At 38.8% G+C, this 25363-nt stretch overlaps 1 protein-coding gene across 4 annotated transcripts in view; it reads right to left on the reverse strand.

Annotated features, from left to right (window-relative positions):
• LOC103476613 (GDNF family receptor alpha-1-like) overlaps positions 1-25363 on the reverse strand; it is a 150140-nt gene that overhangs the window by 31246 nt on the left and 93531 nt on the right. For 3 of the 4 annotated variants that reach the window (XM_008429088.3, XM_008429087.3, XM_008429090.3), the window contains 4 exons: positions 11500-11678; positions 9687-9859; positions 6186-6295; positions 5434-5568 (listed from right to left, as the gene is read on the reverse strand). In XM_008429088.3, the coding sequence (XP_008427310.2) occupies positions 5434-5568; positions 6186-6295; positions 9687-9859; positions 11500-11678 (597 nt within the window). The remainder of the gene's footprint in view (positions 1-5433; positions 5569-6185; positions 6296-9686; positions 9860-11499; positions 11679-25363) is intronic. The other variant, XM_081616079.1, reaches the window with a different exon arrangement.

Below are 25363 nucleotides of genomic sequence, written 5' to 3' on the forward strand. Positions count from 1 at the left end.
ACTGAATCAGTAACAGATTCATTAGCAACGCGATTGCACCTTCTGACGGCTTAGACTGATTTTCAAACTGGTGTAATTAAAACAGCAATAACTGTTAAAAGTCCGTCTGTTCGTTTAGCACTACATTACCCGTGGTGCATCCGTTCGTTTTTTGTAGTTCGAATGTCACGTAGATGAGCGAGTTATTTCTGTGTTTCTGACCAGCTCGGTGGCATAAAAAAATCCATCCACGGATAGCATCAACCATCAATTCTTCTTTAATCCCGTGTGTATGAGACCTGTGTGCGTTTTTATTATATATATTTTTCTGCCCAATATTTGGGTTTATGTCAGTTATTAGCCCAAGGAGGTGAAATTAGCCTCGTGTTTTCTCTGGCTACTGATGATGCAAGCTATTACTTGTAATACCGGTGACTCACGTTCTATGCTATCCTTTGCCAGATATATTACCATAGCAGTAGCATATGACGAAATTTGCCGTTAATTCATATTTTCTGACGGTTTCTGTCATTTGTATGTTTATTGCAATTTACCGATAACCCATGTGTGGCGTTATGGTGCCTTCTATTGGATTTCTGTTAATACAGACCATTTTCATCCTGCATGTATGTGTAGCCGCTTTGGCTATTAATATGCATTTATTGTTTCTGTATTGTTTCTTCTGTTTCAGATAACTGCACACATATACACACACACATACACCCCCCCCGCATACACACCCACATACATATACATACAAAAACGAATACAACCACATCCTTCCGTCATCATCTGTACCATGTATTCAATCAATAAACCTAAGCGGCACCGGTGAAGTTGGCCTATTCCTTCTGACCGAGGAAGATTCAATTGATGAGAAATCTGAAATTAGCGCAAGTTAGAAGCACACAGTCTTCTACAATATCCATTACTTTAGACTATTTTTCTAACACTACTGCAGTTTGCAAAAGTTATGTTTAATTTTTATTTTCTTTCCATTTTTATTGCCATTTCAGTACCAAAGGATGCCCCAAGGAAAATAACTTCTGCATGCTTTCCAAATGCTAGCCAATGGCTTGTCAAGCGGCATTGTGCCTAGGTATGTTAGCCCACAAATTTTCATTTTGATTACAGTACTTTTAATATGATCTACAAAAAAATTAAATCCATGAATAGGTGCATTTTGCGCTAATATTTTGGAGGTACACAGAAAAGTACATGGTACTTTTGTACCACGTCTGAAAAATGTATGTGTTCTTTGTTTATTGTACCACCTTTTACATAAAAACTATCTCTGCATTTTCAGAACCATTTTTAGAAGTACTTAAAGCTGAGACAACTCTTACATTTGAATATATCTCTTTCATTGTTCATTATGCTCTTTATTTGAACAAGATTTTAGTATAACACTAATGGTTACAAATTCATCTCACTCGTCCTTGAGTAGCATGTTCCCTGCTTGACCCCTCTGTCCTTCAAAGAAAAATTAATAAATAGTCACATTGCATTAAACTCAGCTGTGAAAAAGGCATCAGCTGATAGTCTAATATCAAAAAAGAGTAAAATATAATCATTGAAAGAAACAATTCATTTGCTTTAAAAAGCTCTTCTTCATGTCAAGGTCTTCCATTTCAAGTGCAGCAAAACACAAAAAATAATTTTTAACAAATATTATAGCTGGTTAAAAGAAATCAAAAACATTTCTGAAATTAACAAAAAGCTGAAAAGAATGAATGCATATTATGATCAATATCCAAGTGATTTATTATACTGTTGGTCAGTAAAAAGGGCCATGCAGCATGAAACAACAGCTAGAGATTGGCTGTAGGCAGTGGTGGAGAAAGTACTCAACAAATTTATTTAAGTAAAAGTACAAATATACAGACAAAAATGTACTCTAGTAAAAGTAAAACTACCACATTAACATTTTTACTTAAGTAAAAGTAAAAAAGTACTGGCTTTTAAAAATACTTAACTATTAAAAGTAAAAGTACTTGCTGAATGCATTACCTGATCGCTAATACAATATCATTAAGTGAACCGATTGTAGTTTTAATACATCACTAATGTGCCATTTTAATGAACAATGCCACAGATAAAGCATGTTTTTATTATGTTTACTCTCTGTAACATAGTTTAGACTTAGATATGTGATTCTATGCATCATAATTTCAGGGATGGAAACATCTTGTCTCTTGTCCTGACATAGCATGAAATTCACTTTTTTTGCCACTAGTGGCCTTTATTTTTAAAGAAATCCAACAGAAACGGGATGGAAAGAAGGTGGGGGAGGTCATGCAACCGAGGAGCCACGTAGCAAAGTTGTAGTCAAGACCACCTAAACCAAGACCAAGTCAAGACCAGCACCCCCATGCTACGTGACACAAAAAAATTAAGTTTTACCTATCAAAATTGCTTCTCAAATTGATCTGAAAGATCCACGTTCCCATAAAACACCTAGATATTAAATACTTAGAGCTGTAATAAATTTAATCAGTAAAGATCCGTCCAGAAGAATCGGATTGTTGCTGAATGTCACATCAATGCAGACTTTGGTCACAGCATTGCCCCATATATGCGATACCTCAGTCAACACCTCCACACAATAATTCAGAGCATGAGTGACAACTTTTTTTCATCGCGGATGCAACATGTGTGTCTGTCAGTACAGCCAGCTTTGCTAGCATCACGTCTACAGATCTTACCTTTCTTTAAACTTTCCTTCAAAGTTGCACTAAAAGTTGGATGAAGTCCCCACCGTCTGTGAAAACGAAGCGCTGCTTATTTTACATGTCGCCATATCTTAAGATTTATGCAGCGCTATTATATTACTGACGATTAGACAGACATTTTCTCCCACTCAGAGGAAACCACTGCGCATGTCTCAGAGCCGCGTGCGAGTAAAGGGGGAGGCGATGGGTGACAGCAGACACGTAAGTCACGTTATTGCTTGGATTTTACGGCGCCACCTTAAGTCCCTGAACTTCACATTTTAACAGGAAAAAAGCACAATGCGACTTGGATGTAACGAGTAACGCGACACTTTTGTAGAAATGCAGTGAAGTAGAAAGTACAGATACTTACTGTAAAATGTAGTGGAGTAAAAGTAGAAAGTACCCATTATTAAATCTACTTAAGTAAAGTACAGATACACAAAAATTGTACTTAAGTACAAAAAAGTAAAAGTAACTTCCCACCACTGGCTGTAGGATCACATAGTATTCCCTGCTGACTGAAGATTTTATTTAAAGGAAAAGTTTAGGCAGTAGTGGGCATCACTAACTAATATGTTAGTAGGACTAACCCTATAGCACTAATTATAAATTTTAGCTCCACTAATGCTAAAGTGCTACACCAACATGTTATTTAAGGGAAGCTAATGCAAAAGCTAAATTCAGCTATGTTCATGCTCAAGCTTAGAAAACATGTTACATCATTGTAGTCTTTTGATGAATATCCAGATGAATCTGGTTTACACAGTTTTTTCTTTTCATCCAGTTTTATTGCAGCCTACGCTGCATTACTGCCCCCTTTTGGCCAAAAGAGGTATCGTTGAGGTAATTTGCTGAGCTAAAACATATTGTGTTTGCAAAATTCAAAATTATTTTGTTAGGTTAACATGTGACATAATTATGTTATATTTGCTAGAATGAATTAATTAAAAACATTTTTGTGTGTTACCTGGAAATGAAATGTTAACATGATGTGGACAATTGCCTTGTTTCACTTCTCTGAATGTGTATCACTTTCGACAGGATTAGATGTGTTACTGCATTTTGTTCAGGACGTGGTTTGGAACAGACCTTTCTCTCCTAGTTTCAGTTTTGAGTATTGCTAACTCTGTAGCTGAGTTTACCTTTCTGACCATGCAGGGCTTCTGTCAGAAAGCGCACAGGATATCATCAGATTTTAAACTGGTTACCACAACCTGTAGTCGTACAGCAATGCATTCTGGGTACAGAATAATAGTCATTTGCTGCACCGTATTATGAGTGGAGAACATGAGGAATATATCCAAACAATTTGTATATATGACTTTTTGCATATATAGCTGGGGAGTATTGCTAACTCCCCAGCTCTCACCCCTCACCCAATGACTACATCGAACATCCTTCAAAAAGTGTCCCAATCCGCCATGACGTCTGCACTCATTAACTCTTAAAAAGTCAACAAAACAAACAATTGGTTACTTTCATTTAGTAAAAATATTCATATGGTGCTGTACGATCAGCTGCATAGATGCAAACCAAACTTGTCATTTTATTGTATAACCTTTGAAGAGGAAAGAAGTCAGATATGGATAGCAGCCGTCAATCACAAGGACTGGCAGGCCTCAGGGTATTTTAGGATTTGAAGTGAACACTTTTTAGAAGGTATGAATATTAACGGTGATAGACCTCATAAGTAAAATTGGTAAGATGCTTTCAAATATTGCATTAAGGCGAAGGCACTTATCTAATTATCAATAACCAAGGGGAAATTGACCCACCCTCATGTAGCTGTCTACATTTGAAAAACTGGTTAGCTTCTAGACTTATGTACATTTTTAAGTCTGTTCTGGTGTAAGGGGAAATGTTGATAAGACATAGTGATAGAATCATGTGGTGTGAATTCAGGGAAAGTTGGTAATTTGATCAATTCAACAAACACATCAGGAAAGAGAAAGTATGGTTTGATTCTAAGCCAGCTATTTGCAACTTTTGTAAAGTCTGCTGTCTATGAGCCCAGGAGCTGGATGAGCTACTTCTACAGACAAATGAGCTCAACTTGAACAAGTAGGAACCATGGATATCCTGAGAAAAACAATGTGAGAAGAATTGCAATCACTCTGCTGAATAGTTCCATCGCCCTCTTCCTTCATGACACCAATGTGATCATTGGTGTCATGATCACCGATCTACTTTTGGTAGATGTAGATGTAAAAAGTAGATGTACTTTTTTACATCTATATGTAAAAAGCACATCTACTTTTTACATATAGATGTAAAAAGTCAATAGACAGTAGATGGAAGGATGGATGTTGATTATATAACAATTTAATTAGATTAGCACCAGTTGTTTGCTTAGGAACACATACAGAAAAAAATAGTTTTTCAAATGTTCCTACTTTTTTTCCCCAGAAACAGAATAATTTTGTGTATAAAACAGTTGCATAAAAAGCTTTTTTTGTCTGTGGAAACCGTGAGAAGAGTTCAACAACAGCCTTAAGGCACACAAACAGCAAACCAGGAACACAATGCACTCAGTCAGACACTGCGGTGCAGCAAGGCTGGTTTCTCTGTAATGCTGTGGGAAAATAACGCAACCTCGGCAGAGGGATAAATTTGGTTTGGAGGAGAGGAAAAAGAAAAAAAAGAGGGGATATGAACACAGAGCAGGATAAAGACCAGCAGAGAGGATGAAAATAGTAAACCATCATAAGGAAGAGCCATGATTCGAGAACAGAAAACTTACGGAGGCAGGTGTTCTCCGTAAAAAACTCTGTGAACTTGTCGCAGTCATCTTTGTTGTTGCCACTGTTGGTGCAGTCGCAGTAAGGGGAGACGCTAATTTTGGGGGAGCGCAGGTAGTTGGGGGTCATCACGGTGCCTGCAGCAGGTGGATGCAAGGATTCATTGAATTACTCAAGTTCAGCAAGGAATGTGATCTTACCCACAGTTTCTGTCTGAAATAGTGTCTAAAATGATCATTTTAAACACTTCTGAAGACCTTCTCTTTTGCATGAAACGATAAATAAATACCACATGTATTCATTTATTTTCCTTCACATACAAAGGAAACAAACTGAGGAAGCAGAATGCAGAGGGGCTGAAGTGAAGAATAGCCTTTTCTCTCTGCGAGGGGAAGCAAATAGCTTCAGTCAGTGATTTCTCACTCCCCCAATGGATTGTTCCCTTGAGCTGGCTGCTGTCCAATAAGGGTCTTTTTTTGTTTCGCAGTAGGCAGAATAAATTGGCACTATGTGGACAATATATATATGTGAGCGGCTCGGTTTGGTCACTTGCAGGAAACGAGAAAAGCCGAGCTGACAGTTTGCTTGGATTCAAGGAAAAATGAACTTCCTTAAAGTTTCCACTTGTCGGTGAAAGACGGTGAGATGTGTAAACAAATCAGATGAACTGGAAGGAAGAATTCAATTGACTCCTGGATAACTTCCCACCCCCCACATCTACATTTACTTATCATGTTTGCATGTTGGGACTCACCAATAAGGCCGGAGTAAGCCAGGAGACAGTCAGCGTAGTTCTCCTTCAGACAGCCAGACAGCGAGCGAGGCTCCGACATGCAGTTTACAAAGAAGTCAGCCAGTCGGGACCTAAAACACACACACGCAGAATTTGATGTATTTCAGTTCAGTGTTTAAAATAGTTATTCAGTGTTCAGACGATCACTTATTATTAATAAAAAAAATAAACATAAAACTGTAGCACACTGAATGTTGTGTTCCTGTGTGTTTTCTTGTGTTGAATCCTGATACACTTGTGGAGCTGTTGTCAATCAGTTGCTATGGCAATGGGTCGGTGTGTAGCGTAGACCACACAGACCGACACAGACAGCAAGAAAAAAGAAGAATAGGAGCCAAGTTATTTTTGTTGGGAATAAATAATTCTGCATTTTTTTTTACATCTCTTTTAGCTTCTTAACTGCCCATGTATGCACACACACATACACATATGTGCACATGCACTCATATATACAAAGCTGTGGTTTGTATATATATACTCCCTAAAAAGCTACTCCCTTTTTAGGGAGTAGCTTATAAAGGCCAGCAACTGCTTGCTGTTCTAGTTGAGTTAGAATTTCTAATGGTCATCTTCAGTGGAATAAGATGACTGTGTTACGTTTGCTTTGGTATAAAATGAAAAGATCAAATAAAAATCATGTCATTCCTGACATGATGTCATGCAGCGAGTCCAAACATGTTTTGAATGTCTTTGCAGAATTTGGACCCGTTTCGACTGTTATCAGTAACATTGTTTAGGAGTTCTCCATAAAAAGGAGCTCTTTCAGTGAGAGGGTTACAGCTTCTGAAATCCAACAAACATTAGGAAATGATAGTTTACATTTCTGATAAAATGGCTAAAAATGAAGAGCAGATTTCCAGACCATAAGATCAATGTTTTTTTTTATTTGTATTTAAGTTATTAAAATATGCTCAAAGTAATTTGTCACAGATCTTAACTCCATGACTCATAGCACTTCACTGGGAACATGTTGCATACTGCTGCCAGTACAACTCCATAAATTCCCAACAGCAGGTATGATACCTGCCAAAAGTCTGGAAGCAAGATTTAATTGGTAAATACAAATAATAAATATTTATTTAAAAAAAAGAAATTTTTCATTCTTTTCTTTTTGAGCTCCTCACAGTAGCCTCCCCTGACTTTAACAGCAGTATGCCTGTAGTTCAACCTTTTATTCTGGCAGATTTTGTCATAAGAATTTAATACTTTTGGGACAAAAATGTTAAGACACACAGGAAGAGGGTTCAACTTGACTTTCAAAATACAACTCACAATTCAACAATTTTAGCACAAGCTATTCCAAAAAAAGAAAATCAAAACAAGGATATTAACCTGTAGAGACAGCAGTAGCAAATATTCAAAATATTTTAGAACATTTTCTGTTTTTCTAGTCTTTTTTTTTTTTTTTTAGAAAATAATACATCTATAAAATTCATTTGAAAACAGGGCTGTAAAAGAATAGAATTATCTTAAAAATTTTACAAACAGGAAAATCTAAAAGGGAGGCACAAAGTGTGTGAAAGAAAAAGCATGGAGATAAATGAATCAGTTAGATGACACTATGGGAATGTCTGAGGACAATTTTAAAATACTGTAATTATTCTTCTGCTCTTCTGCTTAATGTAGCTACGCATAGTTTACTAAATTAAACATAAACCACAGATCCTGGTGGCTTTTTGATATGAACCGTATGGGTGGTTGCCCAGAGCAGCATTTGAAAAGGGCGAATACAAAAATGTGGTTCATCTGTCATTTTCACCTTGAAGAGGTTTTCCATTGGTTTTATGCCCAAAATGCTAAGACAGTTTATGGAATCACATCATCACTGTTATACAATTCGATGCATTCGATGATTCACCTCTGATTTTTTTTGTAGAGTAAATCTAAAATATTTTAAATAAAATGCAGCCTGGGAAGCTGACATAGCAAGGGGCAATGCTGCTTGAAAAGCTATTGGCTGGCATTTGCAATCAGCCAATCCTTGCGCTCCATTTTGTTTATTTGACATTGATTGGCTGAACCCTCAAAAGCAGAAATCGGTCAGACTAGCTTCTGCAGTGGTGACAAGTCAGTTTCCACTATATATATTAACACGTAATAATGTATATTGGGTGTTTGAACAATTAAAATTAATGTTTCTATGTGTATTTGTGGATTTTTTAGCCATTATTATCGAGCTTGATTTGAAATGCTCAAGAAAAAAAAAACAACGAAGTTTCTCAGAATAATTCCTATGAACTATGACATTCAGAAGCAAAAACAGAGTAAGATATAATTTAAGACTTTGCACTGTAATGCACATAAGTCAACCATTTTCTGCATAATTATAATTTCCATATTTTTCTTGAAGCTCCACGAGGAATCAGTTGTAAGTATGCACCAGATCATCCACATGAACACCTCCTTCCTCTCCATGATCTATGTAATCCCACCAATCTGGAGCAGAGCAAAGCAACAACCAGCAGACCAGACCTGACATATGTTGTGGGAGCCTGTGGAAATGCACGGCTTTAATCTATCTGCTGACAAATGGACTAAGAGGAAGCTGCATTGCGGTGAGACTTGTTGTTCAGCCCTCAGCATATGTCTGATGGATCATGAGCACAAAGGAGAGAGAGAGAGAGAGAAAAAGGTCAAAATTGAGGGAAGTGAAAAATTCGTTGTATGGATTTATTGCATTCACGCTGGCTGCTGTTAAGAGACGGAGGCAGAAAAGGCGGGGGGAACCAGAGGCCACAGACTGAGCAGAGACCATTTATGATGTCTAGTGCTTCCCTTTAATTGTAGTCAAGACCACCTAACCCGAGACCAAGACAAGACCAAGACCAGACTGCATCAAGACCGAGACAAGATCAAGACTTTTAGGATTCGAGACCAAGACTGAGGGAAGTCGAGACCGATTCAAGACCAAGACCAGCTCCCCACGCTACATGACACAATAAAATGTGAAATATGATCAAAATTGCTTCTCAAATTCCCATAAAAACACCTATATTAAATACTTAGAGCTGAAATACTACTGTTGTAACTACTACTTTTTCTCATGAGTAATTTCTGTATGTTTAACTTTTGTAATGTTAATTTTTTATTAAATATGTTAAATACATTTATATACAAATACAAATTTACATAAAGTGTGTAAATTTTAGGACAATTTTAACCAAACCATCAAAATTTTGAGAGAAAACTATCAACAACCACACAAACATCATTGGGATAAAGAAGTTAGTTCAGTTGAAAACAGGACAACACGGTTTATAAACCAATGTGCTGGTTTACAAACTTCATTCTTGCTTATTGGATCAACCACTGTTCATCTCACTAGTCTAGAAGACATTCTGTAATGTTTGGAGTCCAGCTTCCAAATCCTGACTAGCATCTTCACCTCGTCCCACTGAGCTTTCTTCTGTTGCATGTTTTCTTCATGACATCACTATTATTTCACATTCTGCTGTGTCCAACCTGCAGATGTAGTTGGTCCTACAGGAGGCCTGCAGTTCCAGACAGTTTGGCATCTGCTTTTCCTCGTACGAGCAGACAGGGACAATGGTTTGACGCCTGCGTTCGGAGCACGCCGTCTGGTCGCTGACAGGGCACGAGCAGAACAGCATGCCGTAGCTGTGCTTTGGAGGAACCTGTGTGTCAAAGGAGGAAGTTGTTTTAAAATCAACATTAGCTGTGTTTCCACTACAAATGTGAGCAAAACTTTGTCAATGTTCTGCTACTGTCAAAAAACACATTTTTGCAATTGCAGCTTTTTTTAAAAATAAGAAACTAATTCACACACAAATAAGTTTGTTCACAGGATCAGTCTTTAAAAAACACACAGCGTCATCATGCTCACCATCCTCACCATCCTCATCATCCTCCAGTCGATCACACAACTCGTGTGACACAAAAAAGCGTTTCCATAGTAATTTTGCAAATTAAAACAAATTCCGATACTGCACAAAAAAATAAACACCTCATTCTAGCGCCAAAACCTTTTGATGTAAAAGATGATTTTTTTTTTTTTAATTGTCGTGTTTCCATTAATAAAATATATTTTATCATTCCAATTCTCACAGTTTTATGGTAATGGGAAACAGTTATTTTTTCCATGAGATTTCTGCTCCATGTGTATAGTGTTATGTGCATCAATATCAAGTTAAGTTGCTTAACTTGTTAAATTGTTGCTATTCGACATCCAAGTTTTTTTTTTGTTTGTTTGTTTTGTTTTGAACAATGACAAACCAACAGACCATCTGGAAATTGTTTCTTAGCTTTATTACCTAGAAAGTACACCATCATGCCATTTGTTTGAACCATTGTTTGTTCTTGCCATTGAACATATTGTGTATTTTGGAAACACACAAAAAAGTGTGTTTATTTCAATTTGCTCAATGGAAACAAGGCAAATTTGAAAAAAACCCACACATTTTTCAATATGCTTTTGATCTAAGATGAGGTGGTTTTTCAATTGTCTTGAAACTAGTGTATTTCACAAAACCACAATAGAAACATTTTGTTCTCATTGACTGATGGAAAAGACAATGACAGGAGGATGATGCCATCACATCAACAAACATATTCTCGTGTGACTTTAATTACATTTCTTATTTATTGGAAACAACACAATTGTGAAATTGTATTATATAGCCATATTGACAAAGTTTTTTGTAATGGAAAAGCAGCTACTGTAAACAAATACAGGTGAAAGTCTTTATCGTTTGCTAGGAAGAAGAGAAAACTGTTTGTTGACTGTTTGCTGATTAGTTCCAAGATTTGAATAAATTATTTTTGTTAATATTCTCAAGATTGAATTGACTTTAACCAAATAAAAGCATCGATAGGATGAAGTAGTCAACAATATCTAGAAAATACAAACAAATAAAGACCTTTCCTTCCTTAAGTTGTATTTTTTTTGCTGAAGTTTGATAAGGCATAGAAATAAAAAATACACCAGTCTATGATCGACAGCATTTTGCATTCTTAGTAGCTTTCTGTTTATTTCAGGTTGAACCAGCATGATTATAATGCTGAACATCGTGGAGGCTGGACTGCAATTACAATGCTCCTTGTCATTTTGTTTGAAAATGAAAAAGGACAGAAACATACTTGGTGCTTGAAAATCATAGCCTTGCCAAACAAAACAAGGCTAACAGTTTAAGTTTTAACAGTTTCTCAAATTTATTTACTTGAAAAAAACTATTGTTCTCTTTAAAAAAAAAAAATGTCCTGGTGGTGGACATCAAACTTCTGTTCATCAGCAGTCACATTGCGTTCAGTGCCTTACCTTGTCAAAGAACTGCCGCAGTGCCTTGTGACACTTCCTTTTGTTGCAGATCTCTGCGGTGGAGACGCGGCTGGTGCAGGGGCTGATGTAGGCTGAGCGGTACTTCTTGCACGTATCGTTCAAGTTGCAGGCCTTGGCCGCCGTCAGGCAGTTGTTCTCTCGGGCCACCGCCGGCTCTCCTGCGAACACAGAGACAAACAATGAACAAAACAATGCTGTGACAACACAACTGCTTTAGATATTTACATTTTTACAAGAAAAAAAGTTTTTTTTTTTTTTTATCAATTAAAAAAAACAAGCTCTTTCAGTTTACACAGATTAAGTCCAGCCAAATCTGTATCAGCCGATATCGGTGCAACACAGAGAAACAGTGCTGAATTGATTTAAAGCATTTCTTTTTTTAAAACACAGATATAAATGTCACGAATTACAAATGTATTTAATAATTCTGCACCAGTACAGCACATTGAAACACACCAACAGCTGCACAATGATGGCCAAACATAAAAAAACAACTTTCATTTGTTAAGCCAGTGCAATTAGGAGTAGAGCAGAAATTGTTGTTTATTTGACCAATTTTTATTTACTAAAATTGGAAAAATAAGCAATATAGAAACTGAAGGGACCAAAACAATAGGTTGTCTAGCCTGGTAAAACATAAAAAATAAACTGCTGATCAGTGTGAAAATATGTTTGATATTTCATTTTAAGATGTACTTATTGAATGCAGACACTATTTACTAATATTATAACAAATTGTTGTTGGGTTTTATTAAGACATTCTGATACAACCAGTCAGATGATCTTCACTTGGCCCTAAATGAAAAAGAGTTTGACACAAACAGCAGCAGAATTAATGTTTCTTTTTCATCCATGCAAAAAACAAAAACAAACAGAGAAATTCTGAAGCCCAAACTCACATGTGTACAGTTATGTTTCCAAATCAAATTTGTGTGTACAGTATGCATTATGGTGGAGCTCCTGCAATCATCAGCATCCCGAACACAGCCCTGCTTATCTGTCAGCTCACACTGTTTTCCCCGATCCACTATTTTTTAACATTTTCATAGACTCCTGCAGTTTGGAGTTTTTTGGCGTATAAGTGGAGCAAAAATGTGCATCAATTAAACTGAGTGAAGCACAACATGACAAACATTCAGGAATACAGCAGACGGGCGAGGCGTAAACCACGAGAGCAAAATGTGAGCAAAGCCTTGTTCATATTCCACTAATGTGAAAAAAGACACCTTTGCACATCTTCTCACTCACAAGACGACAAAAAAGTTAATTTACCATCAAACATCAGTAAAAGAAATATGAATAATAGCTCTTCACTCTTGAGACGTACGTAATGTTTCTAGTCACAACTGCATCATCAGAAAAGTAGATTATTGATGACAGTTTCTGGAAAACGTAGATGATGACTCCAGTCTGATACATTACTTTAAAAACTATTTAAAATTTTTTCTTTGATTTATAATGATGTCAGGAAAAGTAAAGTGGGTTTAGTTCTCGTAAGCTGTCAGTGCAAGGGGAGTGCTCGACTAATCATGAATCTCTATAAGACTAATGCAGATTGGTCAAAGTGGAGATCTGCTTCAGAGCAGATTTCATCAACTGAAGTTTTCAGCATTAGAGTCGCCTAAATCAGGACAAACAATATAATAATTATTCTTCTCTGATTAGTCTTTGTCTAAGACACAGTTAGACAAACTGTGAAGCCTTGAAATTGGGATTCTTGGTTTTCCCAAAACTCCTGCAGAAATCTCGTTATTCTCAGGAATCAAGCATTAAGTATCATTTTATCTATGATGTTGTTTCTCCACCAAACACTTCTCTGTTTGAAGAAACAAATTATTTGAAATGAAAAAATCAAGGTAAATAATGCAAATATGAAAAGTTTCCATTATCTACAATGCTCAAAATGAGACTTATCGTATTTTCAATTTGATAAGTGTTTTTCCAAAGTTCATTGTCTATGAGTTTTGACCCAATTCATGGAAATGTCTACTGTGAAAGCTGCATTATGAAAAGATAATTAAAACGTTGCTGAATATTTTACAGGACAGTTTGGTTTTTTTTTGGTTCAAGTTGGAATTTTCTGATGGAAGATTCTCTTGCAGACCGAAACAAAAAATCACTTTAGTTCTACAGAAAAAACTCTGGAGCTTTTTGTTTTCCAGTACATTTTAACCACTAACTTACTGAATTTTTTTATATAAAACATGTTGTTGCTTTTGACCAGATTTTGAGTTGAGTAGAAATTGTTTGCTAAAATCCAGGAGTACTTGAGACCTCTCTAAAAAGGCTTAGAACTGTTTATTTTAATAGTTCAAGCACCAAATCAACATTAAAATGCAATAATATGCACAGTGGAAACCTGCTTAGCGCAGAAGCTAATATTACAGTCTTCCTTATTTCCACCCTTGGGGGCTACTGTCAATCAGATAAATGCCGCTCCTAGATATGCTGCTTTACAAATGGCATCAGTACTTAGTCACATTGCAGTATTTCAGAATTCTGAGTTGAATTTTGAATATTTTACATAAAGTCTACAGAGAATCTGCAAATTGGCAGATTTTCAAGTTTAAACAGAAAAATGCACAAACACTGAGACCTGAAAGAGGTGAAAATATAGCTCTGTTGGAATGCTACTACTCAAGTAACCCTAGTCAGAGAGGCTACATGCAAAGAATGTGGGAAGAATGGTTAGTTTGACATCCCCAGTCAACACTAACTGCCAAACAACTAGTAGCTCAGTGTTCCAACATCCACAAACGGCAGCTGCTGTCACAACTTGAGATTGACGTGGTACAACACAAATGCTACGACAAGGGGGAGGAGCCAGGACGCCAGGTCAGAGGGGAGTTAACTACAACTACCCGCCCAGAGACTGGGTATGTAGCCACAGTAATGAACGAACCATCAAAGCAGAACGAGGCAGCAACTGACCTGAGAGAGAGAATCATGGCCCGAATGAACACCAGACAACCCCGACGCCAATTACAACGGTTGAGTGAAGTACCATCAGAAAGTCTCTTTAGGCGGCCTTGGCCAGCCGCCTAAAGAGATACACGAGAGAGAATGAAGCCAGGAGGATTAACCGACTCTTCTCCACTCAACCAGCTAAAGTGTACACCCAATGGCAGGGTACTAACAACAGAGCAGACCCACCAAGGCTGAAGACTGGACAATACTGGAAAGGCATATGGGAAAGGGAAGCATCCCACAACAGCAATGCACAGTGGCTGACCTCTCTATGAGAGGACCACAGCAACCTCTTTGAGCAAGCCCTGGTAACCATCACTGCGGCAGATGTCCAAGAAAGAGTCTCAGGTATGAAAAACTGGACAGCACCAGGACCTGACATGATCCATGCCTACTGGCTGAAGAAACTCACTGCCCTCCATGAGCGACTGGCAGCTCACCTGAACCAGCTGCTATAAAATGGGACTCATCCTGAATGGTTAACTGAAGGGTGCACAATCCTGATCCAGAAGGATCCCTCAAAGGGTTCAGTCCCATCCAACTATCGGCCAATAACTTGTCTCTCTACAACATGGAAGCTCATGTCAGGCATCATAGCGGCTAAGATAAGTGGGCACATGGATAAATACATGAGCACGGCACCGAAGGGCATAGGCATAAACAGCAGAGGAGCCAAACACCAACTCCTTGTAGACCACACAGTCGCCCGAGACTGCAAAACCCGACACACCAACTTGTGCACGGCTTGGATTGATTACAAAAAAGGCTATGATTCTATGCCACATACTTGGATCATTGAATGCTTAGAGATCAATAAGACTCTAAGAGCCTTCATTGCAAATTTAATGGGGTTATGGAAAATCACCCTTGAAGCCAACTGCAAACCACTTGCACAAGTGTCCATCAAATGTGGCATACACCAAGGAGATGCTCTGTCCCCACTGCTGTTCTGCATAGGCCTGAACCCCCTGAGCCAAATCATCAACAAGACTGGCTACGGATACCGACTCAAGAATGGGGCCACAATCAGTCACCTCCTCTACATGGATGACATCAAGCTGTACGCCAAGAACGAGCGAGACATCGACTCACTGATCCACACAACCAGGATCTACAGCACTGACACTGGGATGTCATTTGGACTAGAGAAATGTGTTCGGATGGTTACAAAGAGAGGGAAGGTCGTCCACACAGAAGGGGTCTCACTCCCAGAAGGAACAATAGCAGACATTGAGGACAGTTACAAGTACCTGGGAATACCACAAGCAAATGATAACCTCGATGAGTACCCAAGTACAAGGAAAGGAGCCACAGCCAAATACCTCCAATAAATAAGGCAAGTTCTGAGAAGCCAGCTCAATGGCAAGAACAAGATCTGTGCAATTAACAACTATGCCTTACCAATAATCAGATACCCTGCCGGAATAATTAGCTGGCCAATGGCAGAAATAAAGGCCATGGATGTTAAGACTCGGAAGCTACTAACCATGCATGGAGGGTTCCACCCCAAATCCAGCACCCTGAGACTGTACACGAGCCGTAAGGAAGGAGGCAGAGGACTAGAGAGTGCGAGAGCCACTGTCCAGGATGAAACATCCAAGATCCATAAATACATCAAGGACAAAGCCTCAACAGACGATGTGCTCAGCAAATGTCTCACACAATGAGGAACAGAGGACGAGGTGCTGGAGGTACCATCATGGGAGGACAAGCCCCTACATGGGATGTATCACCGACAAATAACTGAAGTGGCTGATATCAGGAAATCCTACTGTTGTGGAAATTTTCCTTTAACAAGAAAAATTTCCAGTAAGAAACAGTAAAAAAAACTTTCAAAAACCCAAAGAACCAGAGAAAGAATATATTCTTAATCAGTATTTATTCGAAGGCTCTACAGCATTCGAAGTCTCTGCTCACTGATCGCAGTCAGGAGAAAGAGCCCAGAGCAAACAAAACTTACAGTTTTATCAGAAACAATCCAGAAACCATGTAGGTCATAGCATTCAAGGAAATATAACAACTCCACAGATTTATTGTACTACCAAGGACAGAGGAACTGCTCTGGAAGACTCCCTAGACTCCCTAGAGCAGGTGTGTTTCTCACAAGAATCATGAAACTGTTGTTTCGTTGTTTTACTCATAATCATACAGTAATCTTAAAATGTTCCACTACACTACCAATGGCTGGAAAAAGCTGGACTCAAGGACAGCACAGAGGCACTCATCCTGGCTGCACAGGAACAGGCCCTAAACACCAGAGCAATAGAGGCTCAGATCTACCACACCAGACAAGACCCAAGGTGTAGGTTGTGCAAGGAGGCCCCTGAGACAGTCCAGCACATAATAGCAGGGTGCAAGATGCTGGCAGGGAAAGCGTACATGGAACGACATAACCAAGTGACGGGTATAGTGTACAGGAACATCTGTGCAGAATATGGACTGGAAGCCCTGAGATCAAAGTGGGGAACACCCCCAAAAGTGGTGGAGAATGACCGAGCTAAGATCCTGTGGGACTTCCAGATCCAGACAAACAAAATGGTAATGGCAAACTAACCGGACATTGTGGTGGTGGACAAACATTAGAGGAAAGCCGTTGTGGATGTAGCAATACCAAGTGATTACAACATCAGGAAAAAGGAACATGAGAAACTGGAGAAGTACTAGGGCCTCAGAGAGGAACTGGAAAAGACCTGGAAGGTGAAGACCACAGTGGTGCCTGTGGTCATCGGGGCCCTCGGGGCAGTCACCCCCAAACTGGAGCAGTGGCTAAAACAGATCCCAGGAACAACATCAGACATCTCAGTCCAGAAATGTGCAGTACTAGGCACAGCCAAGATACTGCGCAGAACCCTCAAGCTCCCAGGCCTCTGGTAGAGGACCCGAGCTCAGAGGATGAAAGAGACCACCCACAGAGGGTGAGAAGGGAATTTTTTTTTTTTTTTTACAGGCAGTATAGTGCTTCCAACGTGCGATGGTTTAAGGCACATTTATGACTACCTGATTAAAGTCTCCAGATGAGGAGTTGTAACCTCGTATCGGGTTGAAGTTCTTTCTTGTGGGCTCTTAGCTGCTTCACTGACCTAAACTGTTAAACTTTCACCCAACTGCCAGATGTTACAAAACCAGCTATGACCAGCTGTGTTCAAGAAAACAAATACCAAGAATAAACTGTTCATGTCAGTGAACGTTTTGTCTTCTTGCCTTTAGTCCATATATGGTTAGCAGTGCATCTAGCTTTGATGTACTCTGCGATCCAACTCAGCATTTTTAGTCATCAGTCAACTCTCAACTGTACTGAGAAACGGATTGTGACAGCACCAGGTCTCACCCACCTTCCCATTATCGTCTGCTGAAAGCCTCCAGCAGGAAGCAGGTCATGGATAATCAGGCTGCGTTTTACAACTAAAAGCACTAAAAGCATTTGGGTTTATTTCTGACAGGGGATTGGCAGTTTCAAGCTGCAGCAAATTATGTCATCATCCTCACACATCACAAAGTCAGGAAACATAGTTTTTATTGTTAATGCTCCCACATTACCATAAAGATGATCTCTTCATGGTAATGTGGGAGCATTTAGAGTACTTTTTACCCAAACACCTGGGGTGGTCTGTCAATTTTAATTCCAAAGCTGACAATGAAAAATACAGATACAGATATAGATACAAGCTAGGAAATGCAGCCTTGCTGTGAAACTATTTACCAAATATCACGGCTTATACTTAGTCTGAGACCAGAAGAAAAATATGTTGATCACCTGTCTCCTGAAATGCTTTTTGTGAGAAAATCAAAACAACTTAGTTACCTAAAATTAAAAATAGACCCTGGATAGAATTGTCTATTTTTACACAGATATGCTCTGCTGCTCTCATTTCTGGGATTTCTCCCATTGAGCTGGATTTTTCAGAATGCTCAGCTCATCCAGCCAATCAGAAAACAAAAGGAGAAGTTGTGAACGATGACATCAATTTTCTGCTGTTTTAGAAATGCAGTCAGTCTGTCTGTAGTTTTAGTAACAGCAGTGGAGGAAAAGAACAAAGCCGTTTGGTTTGTGTTGGTTATTCTTAGAACTACTGAGCAATTAAAGTTGGAGCAAGACAAGTGTTTCATGGCTGTCAAACATGTCATAGCTATGCTCTCCACAGTGTAGATGAAAGAGATCATTTACACAGTCACTGTTGGTGGAGATCGTCCACAAATGTTGCTGGACAATAAATTGTCCCAGAAGGTATTGTAATATTATTGTTTTAAGATCATTTTTCATGTAATATAATTGTAATGTCATAATAATGCAATAACACATTATCAAAGATCAATAAAGTTTAAATTCTAATGAACATTTAACACTGGAAGACAATTTACATATCCAAAATAAATAAACAACACATAAAATGACACACAAAAAGATAATCTACATAACGTTTCTGTGAACAAAACTGTCCTTTAAAAAAAAGGTCTAGTTGAGACCAAAACACCAGACTGAATACTTTATCATCCAGATTTTGGTAGAATGAGAAAATCAATAAATAATACTAATGTAAATTATTGATCTCATTTTACTATCATGCAAGTAATTGATAAATTGATTTATTGCTTTTTGGACTCCTCTGCTCCCCTAGTGTTGGCAGTGTGAGCTGAACTCCTGTTGCACTCCTAGCAGATGGCATCGTCTTTCACACACTCACACCCCCACACACGCGCACACAAACACACACACATGTGCATGCCCACACACACACGCACGCACACGCACAGCATGCTCAGACAGGGCCCGCACCCTGTTGGGGTTGGGGCCATCTGGAGGCCTGGTGGGGGGGAACCACCCCCCTCACCCCTCACGGCGGCTCATGTTTCTGATTCAGTCTCAAATTGATTATCATGTCGCCTGTTTCCTCCAGTGCCACTGCTCCCCCCCCACACCCCTTCCTCTGTGTAATTACATATGCCATGGGATACAGCAGGGTCAGAACCTGACCCGTCCCATCTCCGTACAAGCCCCCCCGCCCCCCTTATCTGAACCTCCATTCCTCCTTCTCTCTATGCCATTCTGGTGACCAGCGACCGCATGAAGCTCTGGATGCAAACCAACCATTAGCGCCCTTCCTCCATCCCCCATCATCATCAGCATCATCATCATCATCCATCTCTTCACTTTTTCTCCTACTGCTTTTGTTTTTCACTTGGCCATCTGTCCCTCTATTTCCCCCTTTAGAATAAGGTGCAGCTTTTACTGGCTCTAAGCGGTTTCTAACAACTGTTAAAAAATCTCTATGTATTCATAGTAATTAAGGCCTAACAAACATCTGCCTTTTCTGCTTCATCCTGATTTAAAGGTTTTGGAGGAAGTTTGACACCTGAGTGAGTGTGTTGGTCCGACTGCTGGTGAGCTGGAAAGCTGTGAGCACTTGACTGGTATTTGTTTCCACTCCTTCACGCTGGGTCCTCTCCAGCTCTGGGTTCCTGCTGCGCCACTGGGGCCGCCGCCTGTAATTCACAGGCTCTCTGTTTGCTAAGTGCAATAAACAGAGTAATTTGTCCTGGTGGCACGGCAGCAAGGGATTACAGAACAAACCCTTTCTGCCACCCAAGAGGAAACTAAACAGAAGCAATGAGCGGCGAAGGTTTAATACACATTACAGTCAGTGCTAGCTATAGTGAAAATATGTATATAAAAAGCCTTAAAATGAAAGAATTTTTTATTACGGTTCTATAATCTCAAGCAATTAGTTTACTTTTCTACGTAGGTGTTAGGTGGGGAATTCAATCACTTGTTATAGGTTCCAATTTTTACCCAGAATTATCCAACGTCAAACATTTAATGGTAATTAGACCCAAAGTAGCCTGGCTGTCGCCTTCCTACACAGTTCTGCTCAGTTCTCATGTCCCTTCACTTCTCTGGCTAGGATTTCTCGCATTTAAGGGGATTTAACCAGTAGATATTCAGCCAGCCTAATCAGCAAAGAGAAGGAAAAAGTGAGTGATGATGGTGATTTTCTGCTCGGTTTTAGAGTTGTAGTTTTTCTGTAGTTTAGCAACAGCAGCAGAGGAAGTGAAAGAAGCCGTTCAGTTCGCACTTCCAAACACTGATTTAGTGATATGTGATAAACGATACGATAAATGCTCACTGATAAATGCAAATGGCATCATGGAGAAGCATTGTAGTAATGATGTGTTGCAGAGGGCGTGTCAGAAAGAGTAAGACGTTCTTAAAGAGACGAGAGCCAATTTCAAGGTGTCAGATATGGCTACAAGGCATAATTTATTTTTAATGTATACATCATTTTCATAATAACTGTAACAGTTAACAGTTACTTGATTGTGCTATGAAATGGCACTATGTTGAAAACACATAACATGCTCTCTTTAAAATGTTCTGGTATGATCCTTTCTCAGATTCTTGAGAAAGGATCATATATCTACCAATCAGGATTCAACTCTTACATCCCTCCAAATTCACCTTAAATGTTTGTTGCTAAAAATCACCATCTTTGTTTCATCCGTCTAAAACAAAAGGTTTCACTTCACGCATGAGCAGAGCTAAGTAAACTCTAAAGTTCAGTTAAAAAAGGGACAAAAAAAGTCTTCTCCTCTAGAACCCCCCCAAAAAACCCAACTGGCATGAAGTCAGTATCTACTAGTCTGCCCCTACCTTGAGTTTATTTAAAACAAGGTTAAAAACCTTTTTTATTTGAAGTTGCCCATTTTTAAATTCTTAAATGTTTCTTAATTCTATTGATTCACTATATTTAAAATTCTAATGTTTATGTTGTCTAATTTTAATCTGCTTGGGTTTTTTTTTCCCCTTGTTGTATGCTGTTTTTAACGTTTTTTTGTACAAGCACTTTGAATTGTCTCCGGCTGAAAGGTGCTATATAAATAAAGTTGCCTTGCCTTGCCTTACTGGTTGCTATGGAAACGCCCCCTTCTGCAGTACTTTTGGCATTAAGCTGTGGACATACAATAAGCCCCTGCTCACATTTTAGCCTATAGCAACAGGAAATCATGGATTACAAATTAAAGGTTCCTAATAACTGATGAGCTTTTTATGGCTTCTTACACTTCTCTCCCAGGGATATCAGAAACATTTCTAACATTTTTTTAAAATAAACTTACAAAAAGGAGTCCCATATAGAAAAAAGTTCTACGTGGGATTTTACGATAACACAACCAGTAACATTTCAGTGGCAACTTAAAATGATTTTGTCATTTTAAAATATTTACACTATTTACAAAATATTTTTATATTACAGTATATTTACAGTAAAATGGAAAATGACAAATCTGAGAACCTGGCACAAACATGGAGACACTGGAAGAAGCAACAAGTGGTTCAGACAGCATAAAAAAGTCACAACCAGACATGAATAATGTCAATAACCTCCCATGTCTTCTGCTATATACATTTTCTTTCTGGAAAATATCACAAGGTCAAAGATAAAAGAGGAGCAGAACTTTCAACAACTCAGCAAAATAAAGCAACGCAGACAGGCTCACTACTGGGCCGCAGTTCTGATTGGGTAACAACTTGTTTAAAGGTCCAGTGTTTTGTTTCTAAATTCCTTCCTGGTTTGGAAATTATTGCAAGGTTTTCAAATGAAGCATAGTGAGGGAATAATGTAGTGAGTGTCTGACGCTTCCTTTCTTGACATTTAGAGTTTGATCAGCTCTTCCTGGTCATTTCACTCATTAAGCTTTCAAAACAGACATGACTAATACATTACAAAGCCAAATGGGCTAATTTAGCCTCAGTCCTTTGATCATCATTAGCCTCTAATTGATGGAGGGGGATTAGGGGAGTGAGGGGGCAGAGTTTGTCACTGGAATGCAAGATTTAACAAAGATGTGAAAATGACGCAAAGAGAGTCAGAATCTGGTTTAACATGTTTTTTCTTTACTTAAAACGTTCATGTGAAATGATTCTACTGTGATCTGATCCTGTTTTGTGTTTGAGACAATTTCTGAACATTTGTTATATTCAATTTTTAAACCATAAAGCTTGTGAAACTACTAAATATGTCTGTTCAGTATTAGTTTGGGATTTGATCAGCAATAAATGTCTTAATATTTATTACTGTAACATAAATAAAGTAAATTAAAGTTTCTAACATGGCTTTGATAAAAGTAAGATTTCTTTTTGATTATAGCTCAAATCTTGCTTCCTCCAAACATTTTTAAACACCTCACCAATCCTGAAAATGTCTAACTCTTTCAGTTTTCTAACAACTTAACAAAGGTGCAGTCACTAATGGCGTACAGATCGGATTTAGTTTCTGAGCAGCTGGGTCATGATGAAAACGGACTCATCCAGGTTTCCAGCGGATTACTTTCTCCAAAAAGAACCTTTACCTGCACTCTTCACAGCCATGCACGGTTTCAAACATCAACACCTAAATTAACTGTGTAACACCTCATTATGATTTAGCAGACTGAAAGGAAAACCAGAACATTACAGAGGCGGCTTGAGTTCCTTTCTCTGCCAAACGGCTCTCTCCATCACTTCGCTGATCATCATTGGTGAGTTACACCGCCATCTGTTTTAATGGCCTCTACACTTGAAATGCAAGACAAGCAAAAACGGAGAGTGGATTGGTCAAATAAGAGCCTCAAGGTTTAGTCATCCTTCTTAGCCTTCCCTCTTTTCTCTCTAAACTATGAACCTGTTTCCTTTTTTCAGTGCTTCTCTGGATCTCCATTGGTCTCCTCCACCTCACTTTCCGCCATTTTCTCTGTACTTAATAATCTGCCTCTTCCTCCAACTGTCCCAGTGCAATAAAGCCACATGGCACTTGCTGCAGTAAATAACATAACTCACAGTTGCTAGTAATTGATCCCTGTAGTGCAGAGACTTTCTTTCTCCCTCTTCCCCTCTCGTCTGTCGCTGTCTCTGCCTCCTGTGGAAAGGCTCTTCAACTCTAACAAATTTTCCCCTTCAACTTCCTTAAATTTACTGGACCTTATTGGCTCGCACTCCAATAAAATCTGCCAAAGACAATTATTTCTGTGTTTTCCGTTGCTTTACTTTCATTTTTCTGACACTGCACCACAGTATTTCCACTGCTAAAAAAAGCCCTCAAAGCCCAGCACCTCATTTCATTCATGCTGCTTTGCTAACATTACACATTGGGTCTGTGCAGGTTCTTACCTGAATATATAACATCTCCCATGTGCCTCATGAGCTTCTCCAATTTCATACTCAACACTCATTTGCTTGCCTGAAATGTAACTTCTTCTACAAATTGCTCATCCTCAAACATGGGATTATGGGTTCTGGAACTGAGGGGACTGACGGGGCAGAGTTTTTCACTGGAATGCAAATCGTGGAAAAGAGGTAGCAAACTAACACTCTTATGGCACATACTGGCCAGAACCTCTCAGTGTGCAGGCACGACTGGAGCCGTAAGACATCAACGACTGTTGACCTCTTTCACTGTTTTTTTTTTTTTTTTACTAAAACCTCCACTGATATCCTGACTCCCTGACTCGTGTTGCATGAGGAGTACAGTACATTTACATTTATGATGTTGTATAAATACAACCTGAGGGTAAATGCTGTATCCTGGCTAAAAAGTTTTCTTACTCTGAACTTTATGCTGACTCATCCTAACGTTTCTCTTTGTGAAGCCCTCTGGTTTGCTTTGTAGCATCAACACGATCCTATAGAATAGGATTAGGATTAGCCATCCCTGTGTTTTCAAATGATATAGTTTGAGTCATGACTAACAGAGATTGGATTTTATGAAGATAAAGCTCTGATTTGACCAAATTTGACTGATCACTCAGCCAGGATTTCTTCTGATTCAGAACGTTAATTCAATGCAATATGAAGCGAACAGATTGCCTGCGATGGAATTCGGTGAGTTAAAATGGAGCCATCTTTGTTGCTGGATTTACTGCCTGAACCAGAACTCTCTGGTATTTTTTAATCAGTTGCCTAATTGATGAAATATTCTGGTTGCTTAAATAATCAGATAAAAAAATGGAGAAAAAATAAATTTCTGAAAAAGTATTTTTTAACAGGGCTGGGGGGGGTGGATGCATCCTTAAAGGATAACCAACATTAACATGCAGTGCCACAGATAAACAATGTGACCCGCATTTGGTTTTTTTGCTCAGCAACTCTGAAATACTCTGATCTCTGAAAAACAGTGAGGAAGGAAACAATGGGATGTCAAACTATGATTAAAATATTACTTAAGAAAAATCAAACTGACAGACATTCAAAAAGCTTTGCAATGTAGTGCGGACAGAAGCACAATGAGTGCTGACTTGAGCTTTAGAATCAGAGTTACTGGAGTGCATTCAACAGGCCAAAACTGAAAAGTAATAAAAGTCAAGAAAGGAAAAGTTGGGGAGAGCAGAGGAAAGAGTGGAAGGAGAGAATAGCCTTGGCCCTTCACAGAGATGAATCCTCAGCAAAGCTGCTTTCATAAACCCATCTGCCAGTGTGGAGATCAGTCTGTAGAGGCAGGCCCTGTGGGGCCGCAGCAGAATATATGGCTTTTTAATAATGTCCACAAACAGAGTCAGTGCAGTATTGTACTGTACACCACCCCCACATCGCTCCCGGGCCAGTCCAGGGTCTGGGCCCACTATTTACACTCCTACATCCTTTGCCTTAACATCTGCGACCCTGAGTCAACTAGAGCAAGCATAAGTTTAGAAAAAGTTATCCAGCATAAATCTGTTTTCACATCAAAAACTTTTTTTTTTTGCAGCTCCTAAACTAGGTAAAATGTAGTAGTAGAGTTTCTGCATAAAGATGCTAAGACCAGTAGTATGGAGGAGATTCAAACTCAAAACTTTTACTTTTGTATATAAAAGTATTAGATTCATATTCACACTGACAAAAATTTTTTTTTTCCTTTCCATACATGGTAAT

This window comes from Poecilia reticulata, chromosome 15, assembly GCF_904066995.2.
Source record: "Poecilia reticulata chromosome 15, P_reticulata-male-v2, whole genome shotgun sequence".
In the NCBI taxonomy this organism is placed as follows: Eukaryota; Metazoa; Chordata; class Actinopteri; order Cyprinodontiformes; family Poeciliidae; genus Poecilia; species Poecilia reticulata.